The sequence below is a fragment of the Argiope bruennichi genome, chromosome 10 (assembly GCF_947563725.1).
Source record: "Argiope bruennichi chromosome 10, qqArgBrue1.1, whole genome shotgun sequence".
Taxonomy (NCBI): Eukaryota; Metazoa; Arthropoda; class Arachnida; order Araneae; family Araneidae; genus Argiope; species Argiope bruennichi.
The window spans coordinates 25,977,049-25,994,488 of NC_079160.1; the positions used below are offsets into that span (position 1 = coordinate 25,977,049).

The 17,440-nt window shown below is 29.8% G+C and overlaps 1 protein-coding gene across 1 annotated transcript in view; it reads left to right on the forward strand.

The window, feature by feature from the left end:
• The window catches only part of LOC129989466 (uncharacterized), a 72,386-nt gene that overhangs the window by 30,774 nt on the left and 24,172 nt on the right, over positions 1–17,440 (forward strand). Inside the window, exons 10-15 of the mRNA XM_056098023.1 lie at positions 1,147–1,298; positions 9,322–9,429; positions 10,060–10,146; positions 12,103–12,235; positions 13,606–13,721; positions 16,828–16,891. Of these exons, the coding sequence (XP_055953998.1) occupies positions 1,147–1,298; positions 9,322–9,429; positions 10,060–10,146; positions 12,103–12,235; positions 13,606–13,721; positions 16,828–16,891 (660 nt within the window). The remainder of the gene's footprint in view (positions 1–1,146; positions 1,299–9,321; positions 9,430–10,059; positions 10,147–12,102; positions 12,236–13,605; positions 13,722–16,827; positions 16,892–17,440) is intronic.

A 17,440-nucleotide genomic window follows, 5' to 3' on the forward strand; every position in this document is an offset into this window, starting at 1 on the left:
ATAAATTAACATTATAGCTGCAAAATGAAGTGAGCTAGATAAATAAAATTCAATACACAGAATTAACATCTGTAGTATAGACATCTGTTAAATTGTGAGTCAATTCTAACAAAGTTTTTACCGTCTGTTGGTCTGCGATTAATCGTCGGTCGCGATAATTCAAAAGCGCAACGATTTAAATCTATCACATTTGATTTGGAATTTTGTGATTACAAGTGCAGTTCTATGTCACATTTCTGTTTCAATCGATTGAGAAAAACGTGTCTAAAACCTTCATTCAGTTTTTGGATACTATTAGTGCACGCCAGGGATTAATCGCCAAATAACTCGCCAAGGATGACACGATAGATTCAGTAAAAATACTAAGTCCACGCCAAAAGTTAATATTTCGTAACTATTGTCTACAATACCATATAAGGCATGACAAATTTATTAGAAGTATGCGAGAAAGTTTTGGGAAGACCACTGCCGTCCGATATTCGTAGCTCAGGAGTGATTTAAATTGATCCTATAAGTAAATTAGAGCCGTGTTTATAAGTGTCAAAACATGATCTGCAGAACAGAATAAACCGTCTGGGTTTATGTTCATGGTACACTCATGCCCTTTCTTTATTAATGGCTTATAACTATCTGCAGGGTTATTTGATGACGAATCACTAAATTCAAGTTCATTTTCACCCATAAAACCCTGAATTCCTTGATTTCTGGGAACATTGCTTTCCTTTCTTGTAACTATCCATATTTCTTTAAAATATACATAAAGCTATATGTTGAACTATAACTTGTGGTGGGAGCAATTTCACACTAATTAATTTGACCTTTATCATGCTGCTATGGATAAACAAGAACTTATAAGTTCATGTTTTGAATCAAGTACATTTCTCCTGATCAACTTAATTGTCTTGGTCAAGCTACAAAGCCATGTTTGCTTCAAGTTCAAAAACATTATTTTGGATATTTTTGTAAAAAATATTTTACCATTTGTTTTTTATGGTTTTGCATGTATTATGAGCCAGTTTTTTTTTCTTTCTTGACTTAATATGTCCAAATAAATTTTTGTACTGCGGCGATTAACGGGTTAATTAATTTATTCTTTGAACGGGTGAAAAGCTATATCAACATGAACTTTACCATGTATCTTTTCAGGTGTGACTTACAGCATTCAGGATCAGAGTACTTGTACCATTACACCCCTAAGAAATTCTATCTTTGAGGGATACGACGGTCAGCTCATTGGACATCTGAAAGAACCCGGTGAAGTTCTGAACATGGATGGAAAGTTTTACTACATGGGAGAAGTATGTATTTAAAGAAGTGGTTGCCAATTTATTTAGTATTTAAGATATGATCATTCATATCAATTTTGATTTCACCGATTCCAATGAATTAAATAATTATAAAAATTATCGAAGTATTGTATTTTTAGTTACCTTAAGCGACCAGCTGGTACACCATATTAAATTCGGTATAATTTCAATTATGTGCAACTTTTATGTTCGTGAAACATTCAAAGAAGCCTTTTAAAAGCAACAAAGGATATTCAAAAACATTTTTTATTATTTCAAACTTACCAATCTGAAATTTTGCAATCATTAAAGAAAACATTATTGAAGTTAGAATATAATATTTGTAACAATTTGCATACTTCTGAGTTATAGATTAATAATCTTTATGACAAATTTTCAAGAAAGAAATTTCAAAATAAAAAGGTTATAAACAATTCAGATTATAAACACATGAAATAACCTGATACAATGATTTGAATTTGATATGAAACGGAATATGCACATTAACTCATTAAGAGATATCACGCAGAAAACTTGGTAAAATTAAGCATCTATAAATTTCTCCGGCAGTGAATGGGTTAATACAAAAATAACCTGTATGTATGCAAAAATCTCTCTTTCATAAATATCTATGTATTTTATACGTAATTATTTTTATATCTTTTTTTATAAAATTCAGTAGAGTTTGAAAAAAAATTGAAGTGCATGGAATATTTAGAAGTGGATAATCTTCATTTTTCATCTTTTGAGAAAACAGTCTATATAATTGTTTTAAAAAGATATCTCTAAATTTCTTACTCTTATTGGTTTGGTTTAGTTATATTAACGTCCCGTTTGAAGCAACACTAGGGCTATTTTGGGACGGACCTCGTCATTTTGAACCGCGCTCAGATGACGAGGACGACACCTGAGCTGGCACCCCCTCTCCACACCACACCACACCAGCGGGAGGACGTTTGGCCAGGACGGATTTAACATGCAACTGACCCCCTTACACGACGGTTCTTCGGTGGAATCGGGTCTCAGAACCTGAAACCCTCCGATTCCGAGGTCGAGACATTACCACCAGGCCACCGCGGCCCCTTTTTATTCTTATAAGTAGCTCATGTAAAAATGATAACAGTTTTTTAATATTTAGCTTCTATGCTCTCTAATGTTTAAAATAAAAAAAGAGAAAAATTGATTTTTTACATCCAAAAGTGGTCTGGGAAAAAACACCACGGTCGCCTTAAACACCAAACTGCTATAAGTATTAGGGACGCTCTGTTTCAACAAATTTACCTTGTTCCCTTTGTAAATCAATTATCCTACTGAATCTGAAAATATTATTCTGCCTTTAAAAATGTAACTCCAAGCAATCTATCTCCTAATTACACATCATTTCTTACGGCGCTGTAACTTCACTTTGTGATCCCTTATGCAAGCAGGACAGAGAAAAATAATAATAAACTTTCTTTCGATTTCAACAACGGAAAAATCATGAGATTAAATATTTAATAAAGCAATAAAGAAGCGGTTTGAATTTCATAAAAACGATAAAAGTCATTTAAAAAATTATCCAAAAAATATTTGAAATTTAAGAAACAATTGCACGACAAATAAATTGGCATTATTAACAGTATAATTACTGCACAATATTTATTTTTAAAGAGTCATTTCTGTGCAGTAATCATTTCGAAAGAATCATTTTTGCGCAATAATAATTTTGAAAGAATCATTTTTGCGCAATAATAATTTTGAAAGAATCATTTTTGCGCAATAATAATTTCGAAAGAATTATTTCAGTGCAATAACATTTTCGGAAAGCATAAAAATTACTCTTAATTTATAATTTATTAAAAAAAATTTAAAAATTGCCCCAAAGGGCACATTTTTTCCTTTCAATGTGCATTTATACAAGGGTTAGTAGCTCTAGTTAAAAGGGTCTGGATTGTTGAGTATCAACTCGCAGATACGCATTCTCCCTTGTTAGTAAAGATGAATCCTTTCTTATTCTCTTGCCTTTCAAAGTAAAACGCCTGCAACTGAAACTCACCTTCTTAAATCGGTCATTAGGTTTCAGTGAGTTTCTCGAGCTTCTTCAAAGCGCTGAACCAGCGATTTTTATCTACCTAATTCCAAATTAAATGTATTATCCGCTTATCCGGCTCACCTGCCAGCTGCGTGTGTCAGCATTTCCTGGCGATACTCGCATCTTCGTTCATAATATTCTGAAATCATCTAAATCTTTCTTTAAACTCTTTTTATCTCGTATTTTTTATCTTGAAAGTACAGTCGAATAGTATTTGTTCCTGAACTACGAAACGAGGAGAACTAGATAGATAAGATTCAGTACACAGATTTAACCTCTATAGTATAGACACCTGTCAAATTTTGAGCCAAATCCAAGAATGGATTGATTGTCTGTCGGTCTGTAGTTTCAGAAACATATAAACGCGATGACTCATAAACGGAATGACTCAAATATAACAAATCTGGTATAAGATTTTGCGACTACAATTGGAGCTTTTTGACACATATTTGTTTCAATCGGTTGAGAAAAAAAAGTGTCTAAAACACAAATTCGACTTTTGTATACTATTAATGCATGCCAGTGATTAATCACCAAAAAACTCGCCAAGTATGACACGATAGATTGAGTAAAATTGCTAAATTCACGCCAAAACTTAATATTTTATAACACTTGTACGCCAGTGCCTTGTAAGCCATTCTCTGGAAAGATAAGTTTATCAGTGAGTATGCGAGAAAGTTTGGAGAGACCACTACCACCGATTAAAATTACACAAGAAAGTTTAGTTAAAATCAAAAAAAAAATTTTAAAAAAATTGGTCCATCAGAATTAATATGAATAAACGAAAAAGTTTTTGAATTTTAAGTTAGGAAAATCATTTCTGTACGGTCGTACTTCCGGAAGTTATCAACAGGAAACGATAAAATTTTGTTCAGATTTTAATCAATTAAAATTTTAAAAAAACAATGTTTCTATGTACACTTCCAATTAATTCGTTTATATAAGTGGTATTTATAAACAGAAAGTTTTTTTTTTATTTTTTTTTTATTTATTTACTGTCTTGTGTCAATTGCGAAAATTATTTTTGAAAAAGTTTTCTGGACTTTAGATGGTTGTTTGTTATTTAATGCACTCTACGTGTCAGGGATTGCGATGCATCTCACTCAGATGACTATATTTATCATCGATAGCCTTCAGATTAGGAAAAAAAATAAACACTGAGTGTCCTAAAGTTTCGTATGCCTTTTAAAATAAACAAAAACATATGTAATGCAAAGAAATTTTGAGAATGATTAGAAAAATTTGTATATCTAATTATTTTTGTGGATTTTTAAATTAAAAATCAAGTTGTTAGTTGTTTTTCAAAATCGCCGTTGTTTTGAAGCGTCATTAGAAAATGATGCTCTTTTTTTCTTTTTTTTTTTTTATCTGCTTGTAATTGAAATTACTAAGTTGAACTTTCTCCTTTTAAACTGTTCTTATTTTCTTTAAATATCAACGTTAAATTTCATTTATGTTTGTTAATAAGGACAATTTTTTTTTTGTGGAGAAGCTATGACTTAATAATAATTCTGGAAAATAAATTATTTTTATACTAAATTTTTAAATAAAATTTCAAAAGACTAAAAAATTAGATTCCCTAAAGACTTAATCAGTAATTTGTCTATAAAAAATGTTGAATACTATTGTTCTGCACTATATAACAAGAGATCACTTCAAAAATTAAAGCTGAGAAAAACTTGGACTTTCAATTTAACCCTTTCTAGGGCCGTGGAAAGAACGCTTCCCACCAAATTTATCAATCTATGTATGAAATTATGTAGGTTGACATAAGTTCTGACAAATTTTTAAAGTAAGTCAGAAACTTAGATGCTTCAGTTCTTTATCTCAGACAAAATGATGTGTCTTGATTTGTTACTTAATTATTAATGAACCAAATTAATTAATTAATCAAATTAAATTTATCTAATAAGCTAAATGAATCCCTTTTCTTATTCTAATCTCAAGCCTAAAAATATTTTAACATAATATGACTAGAAAAAAAATGGCCCTTTAAAGGGTTAATGAACCTGGGTATGGAAGCAATGGGTATGGATTCTGAATTAATTGAAATATTTAAGCATCTCGTTTTCATTTATTAAATTTAAAAAAATTAAACGATCATTTTAATCATTACGGTACACATCTGAAGTTACCTATTTTTATTATTATGAAAACCTTTATTTTTTTCAATCAATATAAAATGAGACGAAAAAAAAAAGAAGAAACTCAATAGGTATGATATATATACGTAGCGGTAAAATAGTTTTTTTAATGGATTTATTTTAAAATATATTTTGAAAAAAATTATTCAAATTTGCTTTTAAATTATATTTTCTAAAAATAATAACAGTCAACATACCTTGCTGAAATATTAATCAGTTCAAAACCCGACTGGAAAAAAAGCTTCTTGCCGAAGTATTATGCATATCAATCTTGGCGGAAATGAAAGAGTCAATGAATAATTATCCAGATGAAGGAGCTTCAAGGTCATGTACAGAATCGTATTTCGAAGCAGGTGTTTTAAGTTCCGATTCGAAAGAGAAATTTTATACCAATAGGTTCTCATAAATATTTATAAGGAAGTACAGATTTCAAGATATTTAAACGAGAGATTTTTTTCTCTTTTGAAAAATAAATAAATACAGCTTTTAAAAGTTCATTTTCATTAATTCCCTAAAAAGTGAAATAATTTTATATAATTTATTATTATAAATTTTAAGGACCCGTAAAATTTTTTCAACGTTACTAAGGTTGAAGCCATAAGTGTGAAATCAAAATTTGCTTCCAAATGTCCAATTAGTTTGATCTCAGGGCTTTCAGATTAAACACAAATTGGCTAACAAAGTATGTCTTTTTGTATTAAATTATATACCTGAAATATTAAAAACACTATATAGATGAATGTACAAGAAAATGTAAGTATAATTAATTATCTATGCTTGTACTCAACGTTAAACCGATTCTACAAGCTCAAAGATTTAGTCGAATATATTATTGAAATATCAAAATAGTATATTGAATTACAAGTGTACACACTTGTACAAAGATTCAAAATCCTAAAACATTAAGAAACATGTGAAAAAATTGATTATAAAATTGCATCTTTACAAGCAAGAAGCAATTTAAATCAAATTAAAGTTTGTTATGATGTAAGACTTTCTTCGGCAAATAAACTTGATCGTAAAATTTTTAAAAATAATTTTACGTATACTCTTATATCTAAGAATCAATGTTGAAACGCATGTTTTAATATTTTTGAAATTTTGTTTTAACCTGCTTCAAGAAATTCTATAATTTTTTCCATGAAGTGAATGCAATCAGTATTTTTTTAAATCACTAAAAAGCCAACTTTTTTCAAATTTTGATAAAATTTTACTATATGAATAATAAATATTTAATTATGGAAATTTTTAAAAATTGATATAGTTATTTGATTTATCATTTGAAGAGAAAAAAATGTATATCTGAATTCTCAAACATTCGTTACTAGAAAAATGTACTGCTTTGTATAACAAGAGAACTACAAAAATTAAAACTGAGAAAATCGGCGTGAATTTTCAGTATAATAAACCTGTGTATGGAAGTAAGCAATTTGAATTTATTGAAGTATTTACGCATCTCGTATCGATTTATTAAAATTTTCTTATTAAGCATTATCTGAATATTTTAGGAAATAATTATTGATCGTTTTATTATAAAAATGTATCTCAAAATGGATTATATGATGCTTTAATATTAATATTGGAATGAAAATATCAATTCTGAGACATTTGATTGGATGCGTAGTGTCAATTTGACTTGCATATTTTACGATCTATTTTGAAAGCTGTTGCGAATTTTATAAATGCAGCAATTGAGAAAGAATAGTTGTTATTTCTTAAATTGCATACAAGCGTTGTGTAGATTATGTTTTATGTATACAAAGTTGAATTCCAATTAGAGTTATTCCATTCTCTTACAAGCTACAACATGATGAGATTGTTTAAAAGCCATTAAAGTGACAATTTCGGTTGACATTTATTTATTGCTTCATACAAGCTGTTAACAAAAACCTCTACTGGCTACCTAGTTAGTAAAAAAGAGAAAAAAAGAAAAAAGAAAGAAAAAGAAACCCCGAGGTTTTATATGTTCTATGATTCAATTTGACTCTCAATTTTAGAAAAAAATTACTTGCTGAAATAGTTGCGGCAAACGTTGCATAGACAGTCTTGAATCTCAACTACCTCATCTCCGTAGTTAACATTTAACATAGATGATCTTCGTCTGTGGATCACAAGATTTGTTTTGGAAGGGTTTTTTTTTTTTTTTTTTTTTTTTTTTTTGCGCTTAAGATGTGTGGTACGCAATAAGATAAGCTCAAGGCCGACGGCAGGCAAGGTCAGGTCTTGACTTTCGTTTTTTTTCGTCGCATTTTCTTTTTTTATCCCTTGCCATTTTGAACCGTATTTATTTTATTTTAACTAGAAATTCGCGTATTTATTACAGTATATATTCTGTTCGTCAACGGATTCTGAGACGACCACATTTCGACGACTCCATCTCATTAACGGGTGAGACGCGGAACGATGAATGCATTTCCGGTATTCCCTTTGACCTTGGATTTCCCCTATTAGATACTATTAGTAAATATAAAAATCTCCTCCTTTCATCTTTCCTTTCACCCCTATTTTGAAAAATTAAACCCATCCAAATGCATGCGCAAAAACGCGGAGGGTTTTACAATCCGTTGCTGAACAGTAGCTACTTCAATTTTGCGGATTATCCGCCATTCTTATGCTACCTACCGATTATCGAAATTAAATGTATTGGTAAATAAATGCAAATATAGATGCAAACCAACTCCATCTTTCATCGAATCACTAATATGTTGGAATGAATTTCGGATGCAAGCGCAAAAGCATGAAAGTTTTCTATATCTGAGAGTAAATAATAGGAGAAGAGGATACAGTGTGGTCTCTGACGAGCTGTCTGCTAATCTTCGACCTCAGACAGACGATTGCATTTGCTGAGAAGGAGAAAAGTATAAAAAGAGGAGAAAAGCGAGATAAAATAATAAGATCATTGTAGTAACCACAAACTGACTACTCCGATTCGAAAAAACTTAAATGACTGGACAACCGCAATAGCAATACTGGCGGAATCTGTGGTTGAATCCTAAGGGCCATCACTGGCCACGGTACAACCCCTCCCTAAGGAAGTACGTCCCGTCATCGATATATGGAGCCAAACTCTCACCTTTTCATGTACCGACAGGGGTGACAAGGACCAACTACCATACCGAAAACTCGATTACAAGGTGGCCCCCGGGGGTTAGATCATTGTGTAAAACTATCTTACATTTTTTTCTACTATTCAATATTGATATATCTTCCATAACTTGTTTCGAAGAAATGAAATGCCGTCGGATCCGGCAAACTTAGACTCACGTTCGTCATATCAAAATAAGCTCGTCTGATATCAGGCAATAATTACGTCACTTCCACCAACTCATCGTAGCCAAGTTATATTGAAATCCATATATCTTTCAACTTAAGTCTTCTCTATTTGTCTTTTATGAATGAAAAATGATTTTAAAATCTACAGATGATATTTTATGTGTATCAAAGCAACAATCAATTGTTAAGATATTCCGCGCGAAATCTGCGAATGTGACCAATTTGTAGAAAAGGGTCATGAGAAACGTGGGATATTTCCGAAGAGACACTTTTCTTTATTTTTACTAGTGTAATAGTTTTATTTGATTGAAAAGTAGCAAGATTTGTAAGTACATAATATGCTTTTAAGTAATTGGAAAAAAAATTATTATCTACATATATACTTTTCATATTATAATTCTTATTGAAAGTTAGTAAGTTTATTAAAAAAGGGTGAGTGAAAAAACACTGCCTCTTTTCTTAAATCAAATATTAATTAAAATCAGATTAAATGCAGTTAATCATATTTATGAACAAGATAAAAAAATAACGTTTTTTTTTTCATCAGAGGAGAATTAGAGGCATCAAAGCAGATTCTTTCGAAAGTATTCAAGAAGACGTGACTTTCATGAAGCAATCTTTGAAGAAATTGGTGGTCACGGCTTATTTCTCTGAGGTAAGATTATTTTTGTTATTCCTTTTTCAAGACAGAAACTTGGTCTGATTTGTATTACAGTAGACTTGTTGATTCACAAATGATTGCCGATTTGAGGGGAGTGTCAAGAAGTGCTTGAACTCAAGGTTCTTAACCACCGGACATAACAGGTGAATAGAATAATGGCATGGCAATGAGATTACTTAATAAGTGGTTTATTCACAAATGAACATCCATATACACTTTTTATTTACGATTTTTTTCGGAATTTATCTTAATTTAAAAAACATATTTTTATACACGAAATATTGAAACCAAATCTTGTGAAAGGGACTAAAAATTAAATGTTCTGTTATTGGAACTTGTCATAATTTTTCAGGATGTCAAAAGAATGGCTCTAAAAGAAGCAATAACTAAGGAACTGAACTCCAAAAGACTTCATTCGGCCTTGTTCTTTGCTAAGAAAAACATTTAAAAACTGATTATAAATTCAGCAATAATTTTTTAAATCATAATTATTGCCGATTCTCTATTTTACGCACTATATTAATGCAAAATAAAATAGTATTTTTTAACATTTCATCGAATTTATTTTTAATGATTGCATGCTTTAAGTGAATGTAAAATATGATAAGCAAATATTTCTTTTAGGACTACTATACTATTGCTGTTAACGGAGAAATAGAGTCACAAATTCCTGTTTATTACATCGTAACTGGTTGGAATAATGCTACAAACGTAAGTATCTTTCTTTTTATTACATGCATGCATTTTATATTACATTACTTTTGATGTGCTGGGTGGGTAGAAATTGGAAAAACTAAAAGAATAGTAAATACAATATGAAACATAATATGGACATGTATGCATTATTAGAAAACATGATTATTAGAGCACCTGATATATTATTAGAAAAGAAGCCCACAAAGTTTACTTTTTCCACATGTCAATGTTAACTTTAATCCAGATTGCACAGCTTTTGGTACAATAATGTACAATATTGTGCGATATTACATTATATTATTCAATATTTAACAATATTATACAATATTGTATGATATTATATTATTCAATATTTAACAATATTATACAATATTGTATGGTATTATATTATTCAATATTTAGCAATATTATACAATATTGTATGGTATTATATTATTCAATATTTAACAATATTATACAATATTCTATGGTATTATATTATTCAATATTTAACAATATTATACAATATTGTATGGTATTATATTATTCAATATTTAACAATATTATATTATATAATTCAATATTTAACAATATTATATTATATAATTCAATATTTAACAATATTCTGCAGTGCTACGAAAATGGTTTAGTATCATTCACTATTGTTGAGCAATATTGTTATACAACATATTATTCGGGAAAGTTGTCTCATTGGTCAGTTTTACCATATGTTTGTGAGCATGTTTACATGCGTCAAACCATCTCATTTAATCTCATTTCAATAGCACTTTTCTATTTTATTCAATAGCATTTGTACATAGGAATGATTTATATGAAACTATAGACATAATATTAGTCCTCCAGCATTACTATACGAAGGCTGTCTAAAAAGTATCCGACCTTGAACATTCCTGCTTACGGTAATAATGCTAGACTGGTGCTACTGTGCTCAATGGAAAAATACTACTTAATGAGCATGCTTGAATTTTTTCTCCTTATTCGAGTGTGTCAGCCACTGCCTACTGGCCACTGAGTACGGTGCTGTCATAACTGTTCGTCAAGTTTTTGATTTCTCTCAAGATGATTGAAAGAGTTGAGCAAAGGTACTGCATCAAATTCTGTCAAAAGCTTGTTGATTCGCAAAGCGAAATAATTCGTAAGATTTAGCAAGTGTTTGGAGACGATTATACGAAGGTAAGACAAATGAAGGAGTGGTGTAACCGATTCAAAAATGGTCGCGACAACGGAAATTAACACCATTCTAAAAGAAACCTTCCAGAGTGTTTTTGGCAGTGGAAAGATCGCTGGGCTAAGTGTGTGAAGGCGCAACGGTCCATTTTGAAGGGGTTAGGGTCCCAATTTTGTAAAGTAAGAAATATATTCTTCTTAGCCAAAAATCGGATACTTTTTAGACAGTTCTCGTCCATCTCGATCATTTATAACACAGAAAGAAGGATTGCCCACATTGCATCGCATTCAGATATGAACTTGTAGAACCATCATCTGAAAAAAAAAACTGTCCGCATATTTAGAATGCAATACTACTAATTTCCCAATGCCATCATCCCTGATCTTTAAAAAGCAATTGTTCTCATTTAGATTATCCTTCCCCCTCCCCCAAGAGTCCGCGTGCTCAAATAAATTAAAGAAGGGGCCACAAAACAGTTTATTTCCGTCATTTATGAAGCTATATTTATTAATTGAGTGATACGATATAAAAAAACTGAATCTCAGAGACTTAAAATTTTGAAAATCTATTTTATTATTTGTGAAAAACTATCAAAACATTCGGCATTGTGTTATTTTTAAGAAACTGAATCATAAAGAGTAATTTGTCATTTAATAATAAATTTAATTATCCTCTAAGTAAGACTGAATTGATTTACCTTTTGTTTTCTCATGATAAAATTGAAGTATTGATCATTCATTAAATATTGTTACTTAATTATATATTATTATTTTGAAAGTTAAAGTACATTTCCCTACTTCCAGATTGCCTTCCAATTGCACTACAACATCTTTGCCTTTGAAGATGTCATCTATCCGGAGATGTACAAATCCTTCGACATGACCAGATGTTTCCCGACAATGGAAGAGAAATCCTACTTTTTGCTGATCCTAAACGGTAAACAACTATAGTTAAAGATGATCCCAAGATCAGCGATTCCCAAACTATAGATCTCAGCACCTTGGACAGTTTTTCCCACGGAGAAGTCGCTTGGCGTTATATAAGAAGTTAAAGCTAAAGGAATTTTAGTTCTTTTGACACCCCATAAGGGTACAAATCTGAATTTTCGATAACGAATCGCGAGAAAATGCATGTAGGAAATTATATAAGGATATATATGCCCAGTTTAAATCTACAATTTGAGAAAACTTGTAATGATTACAAAGTTCTGTTATCCTATAAATTAATATATTTATAAAAATTTGTTATATAAAAATACCGTTACGTATTTTATTAATTTTTATCTAATCCCTATTAGCACAAAATCCCCAACAACATTGTTACGATATCTACATGATGTTGTCCGGCTTGCAGAATGTTGGACAACATCTTGTGCTAAAAGGGATAATACAAAAAAAAATGTGTTGAATTATTTTAAAAATTATTTAATAAATATTAAAATAATGATATCTTGACAAACTTAGAACTTTAAAGACTGCATAGAAACATTGATAAGAACAATAACGCCATCATGATCTGACTGGCTAAACTATGATTATTCTAAATCATAGTAGGTTTCATTTCTTCCAAATAACTCTTCTGTTGTTAAAAAAAAGAGAAAACAAGTAATATAAAAAAATTTCAATTCAAGTCCTACTTAGGTCAACAAATAAAATCTTTATTTCAATTACTTTTTATATCAAAATATCAGTATCAAAAAATTATTGATTTTCGTGAGAATTGAACTCGCATTCTTCACCTTCACGTGAAAAATACTGAAATCTCTGCATTTTACCGATTGAGCTACTGCCCGTTGATTTCAAGCTTCATTACAAACTGCTAAAACTCTATTTAAAATATTAAAAATTAATTAAATTGAATAATTAAAAAATTTATATTTGAAAAAACTGTATTAACATCAAGTGCCATCCACTACAAGTTTTAAAAAATGTATTTTAACATGAATGGAAGAATAAAAAGTATTTTATTAACGATTGAAAATTTGAAAAAAGATATATAAATATACACAGGGGGAATGAACTAATTGTAGGAATTGAAAAAATTATGATTCTTGTTAATGTTATTTATATAAGGAATATGAAATTTAAGTAAAAATAACTTGAAATGTGATATTTAATTAGAAAATAGACTACGTGGATAGTTATGCTTTTACAATTTATGCATATGAGATATAATTGAAATTAAGGACAATCATTACTTCCCATCGTAATAATTTTAAAAATTTTCGAACTAGGAAAATTTGTAACTATTGTAGTTAAAAAGAATTTTATCTTAAGTACTTCAAAATTTGTTTTTATTATTTACAGTTGACCCTATAATTGCCACCGCTATGGAGAAAGTCGATGATATGATTAAGGAGGAGTTAAGATGGCTGATTGCTAAAACAGCCCTAATTTCTGATATGAGGATCCCAATGATTAGCGTAAGTATCGTAGTTTTAATGTGTTGTATACATTCAAAGCATTATTATTTAGATATTTCTTTCAATATCATTGCCGATTAATTTTTCTTTTTCGTCAGTTTGAATCCGAACGACTCGTTACTATAAAAGCACAACAAAAAGTTCCTTCCAGCATTAGGACCCCTAAGCTTAAAGAAAAAAAAAAACTAATATTGCTTATGTCGAGTACTTCTGAAACTTCTTGATTTAGGTTATTTCTCTGAGCGCCAGTACCAGTACATCTTTTCTCAACTTTATGGAAAATGACTCACTTTTAAGATCGCTCAAAAAACTCTTTATCTCGGAACATTTCTCAATTGCTACGTTTATTAAGTTGGAATGTAACAAAACATTCTTACCTCTAGAGTGAAACATCCTGACTTAGGTATTAATTTAAGTACCAGTATCAATACAGTATTCCTAAATTTGAGTATTAAAGGATCATTGCTAAGAAACCTATATAGGGGAATAGTATAGGGTCACTAAAGGTAATTGGGATGAATTTTGTAGAAGTTGTCATTTTCTTCGATTTAAAATGTTCCAATGAGAAGGAAAATAAGTCTATAATTTATGTGAATGGTAAGCCTTTCATATTTTGGCGAGTTCATTAAATAATAACTTTTTTCCCGAATTCATTCATTAATTAACCGGACAATTATAGAAACTTTCATAATTACTCCAGTATTTTTCCCAATTACTCTAAAAAATATGAGGTAATTGGAAACAGGGGTACTTATGTATTAACGCCACCGCAGCTACAGATTTGGCGGTTTTTAAGTGCCGCCAATCTACACCTAAAATTTTTGTGACAAATCATAAAATAAAACATTTTATTTAAAATCAAAACATATCTCTTTATTGGCGCAAAAACCGCCAAATCTGTAACTGCGGTGGCGTTAATACGTAAGTACCGAAACAGGGATTTTAGATCACAGTAAGAAATTGATTTGAAGAGAATATATTTTAAATGATAAGATTTCTGCTGTTTGCCTCGGAATTTATTTTACCACCCGCTCCCAAATATCACAAAATACTTTTTACAATGCTTTTCTTAAATACAATTTTTTTACTGTTTTAAAATAAAAATATATTCTATTTCATCAGATATCACATATAAATTGACAGGGTGGATCCTAGCACAGCCCACCTCTTGGCGTCTTTTTGAATTCTCGCCAAATAGTGACGATAACGTCGCCAATGTGGCAACCTAGACGAATTTTTTTATTTGTTTATTTTATTTTTTTATATTTATTTCATTTTATTTATTTATTTTATTTTTATTATTATTTATTTATTATATTTATTTTTTATTTACTCATTTTATTTATTTATTATATTTATTTTATTTTATTTATTATTATTTCTGGCGTTTTTTAATTGAAAAATAATAACAAATATTCATTTAGTAGTCAACTTGGCGAGATTTCAAATAAGTCGCCAAGAGGTGGGCCCATCTAGGATTTTACCAATTGACATAATTATTTAATACCTTCATTTTAGAATAATTTATAACAATTCTAGGAATATTGTCTGGAAAAGTCTGAAAATGAACCTTTATAAAAATAGAAATGGCTCAAGAAACCGAAATGACTCGAAAAGGAAATATATAAGCTCTAGAAACTTATTTTGAATGCTTTTAAACTGGTGTTCTTCAAACCTATCTGATTCAGCTGAACACCGTCAACTTCATCCTTCTTTCAGATGAGCGAATAATGGTCATTCAGCTTCGACATAACTGATCAAAATATACATACTTATTGAAAAAAAACAACCATCGAGAAGTTTACTTTCTCCGTCTCCACAACTCCTCAGATATCGAAAAATGTAAAAAAATTATCATCTTGAGATTCCTTTTACAGCATCAAGTTTCCTTTCCTTAATTGAAATGTTATTTTCTTTTGTATTAAATGTCAGAAATTATCAAATCAGTATTAATAACCATTTCTCACGTATGAAATATGCTATGCATGTCGATCGCGTGTTAGATTCTTTAAAATGATCCATTGTTAATTTGGCATAAAATAATAAACACTGTTGGTTGGATAGGACACCACAGTGTTTCTAGACTTAATATTACTAAATATCATACAATAAATTATTCAAAATTCATGAAAAATACAAGATTTTATTACATTAAAAATCTGTTCCTTACTACCCACAATGAAAATTTTCAATGATAAATGAAAATCTATCCTGTTTAATAAAAGAAAATCTAAGAATTAAAATTAAATTAAATCTTACACGTAACTGTTATAACCTACAGATCCAAGAAATGTACAATTTAACATTGTAAATAACTGATATAGGGAATGGATAATGGCACTGTAAAAAATTTTGGCTTGACATTTTTTTAATATGATTGCAACTAAAATAAACAAATGTTAGAAAATTTCATTGAAAATAGCTGGGAAGTATTTACCATTTTTATTTAGAGTGCCTTAAACAAAGCAAATTTTTCTCAGTTTACAAAGGATTCACTTATGCACTGTAATTACCCTTCCAATTACTCTTGATTTCCAATTACCTTAATCCTTTCAGATAAAGTAGATAATTCATGCTTAATAGAGTACAATTTTACAAAAACACATTTGGACGAATAAGGATAAGTAGAGCCCAGAGCACAAAATTATATATTTAACATATATTTTTTTAAAATGTCGTTAGGTCATTGAAATAATAGCATTTGAAAAACATATATTTTCTCGAACTTTAAGTTATTTGAAAACTTAGGACTTCGATTTAGTTTAAAGATTAGTTGTTCAAAATGCGGCCTACTCGTTTTGGTATATCTGTTATGCTTCTTCGTAAGATTTCACTCAGGTGTCGTCCTCGTCATCTGACCGCTGTTCAAAATGACGAGGTCCGTCCCCAAATAGCCCTAGTGTTGCTTCAAACGGGACGTTAATATAACTAAACTAAACTCAAATGTTGGCCTGTGGATCATTTTTCGATATTTTTATGACGTTTTAATATGTTTACTGCCATTTTGATCAATAGCTCATTCCAAATCATTTAAAAATTATATCATTTAAGATTTTTTGAATTTTTTATAATCTTTCTTATTTTTATTTATTTATTTTTGCTATAGATTGATTACAAATCACAAGGCGTGTTTGTGACTGGCTTGATGCTGGACCGACCAGCTGCACTAGGTATATTTTTTCTTTCTAATACTTTATAAAAAATGGAGTCACACTTAAAGTTAGATACTTGGTATTAATCACATGCCACTGACGAACTTTTGACTTAACCGCTTGCTAATTGAGAATATAGCCAATATGGCATCTTTGGCGAGTTTTTTTTTTTTTTTTTGACGATTAATTTTTGTTTGCAATAAACATGATATATTTGGTGATTAAGTGCTGGCCTGCAAGCAATATAAAAATGTCAAATAATAATATCACAATTTTTTTTTCGGGTTATTTTGTAGGTTTGGTCTATTTCGGTGATAGGTAGTTATTTTCAAGAAACAAAAACGAAAATAATTGTCAATCTACAGATTTTTTACAGGTTTCATTAAAAGGGCATTTTAATTTCGGTTCAAAGACATTTAAGCTGAATCAGTTTTCATTAATGCCAATTTTGATATTTATAAAATAATACATATTCAAATTTTCTGTCATTTTCTTTTTGATTCCACAATTCTACCATTTAATTCAGTCAATTTAATTTCTTAAACGGAATTAATTTTTTTTTGTTTT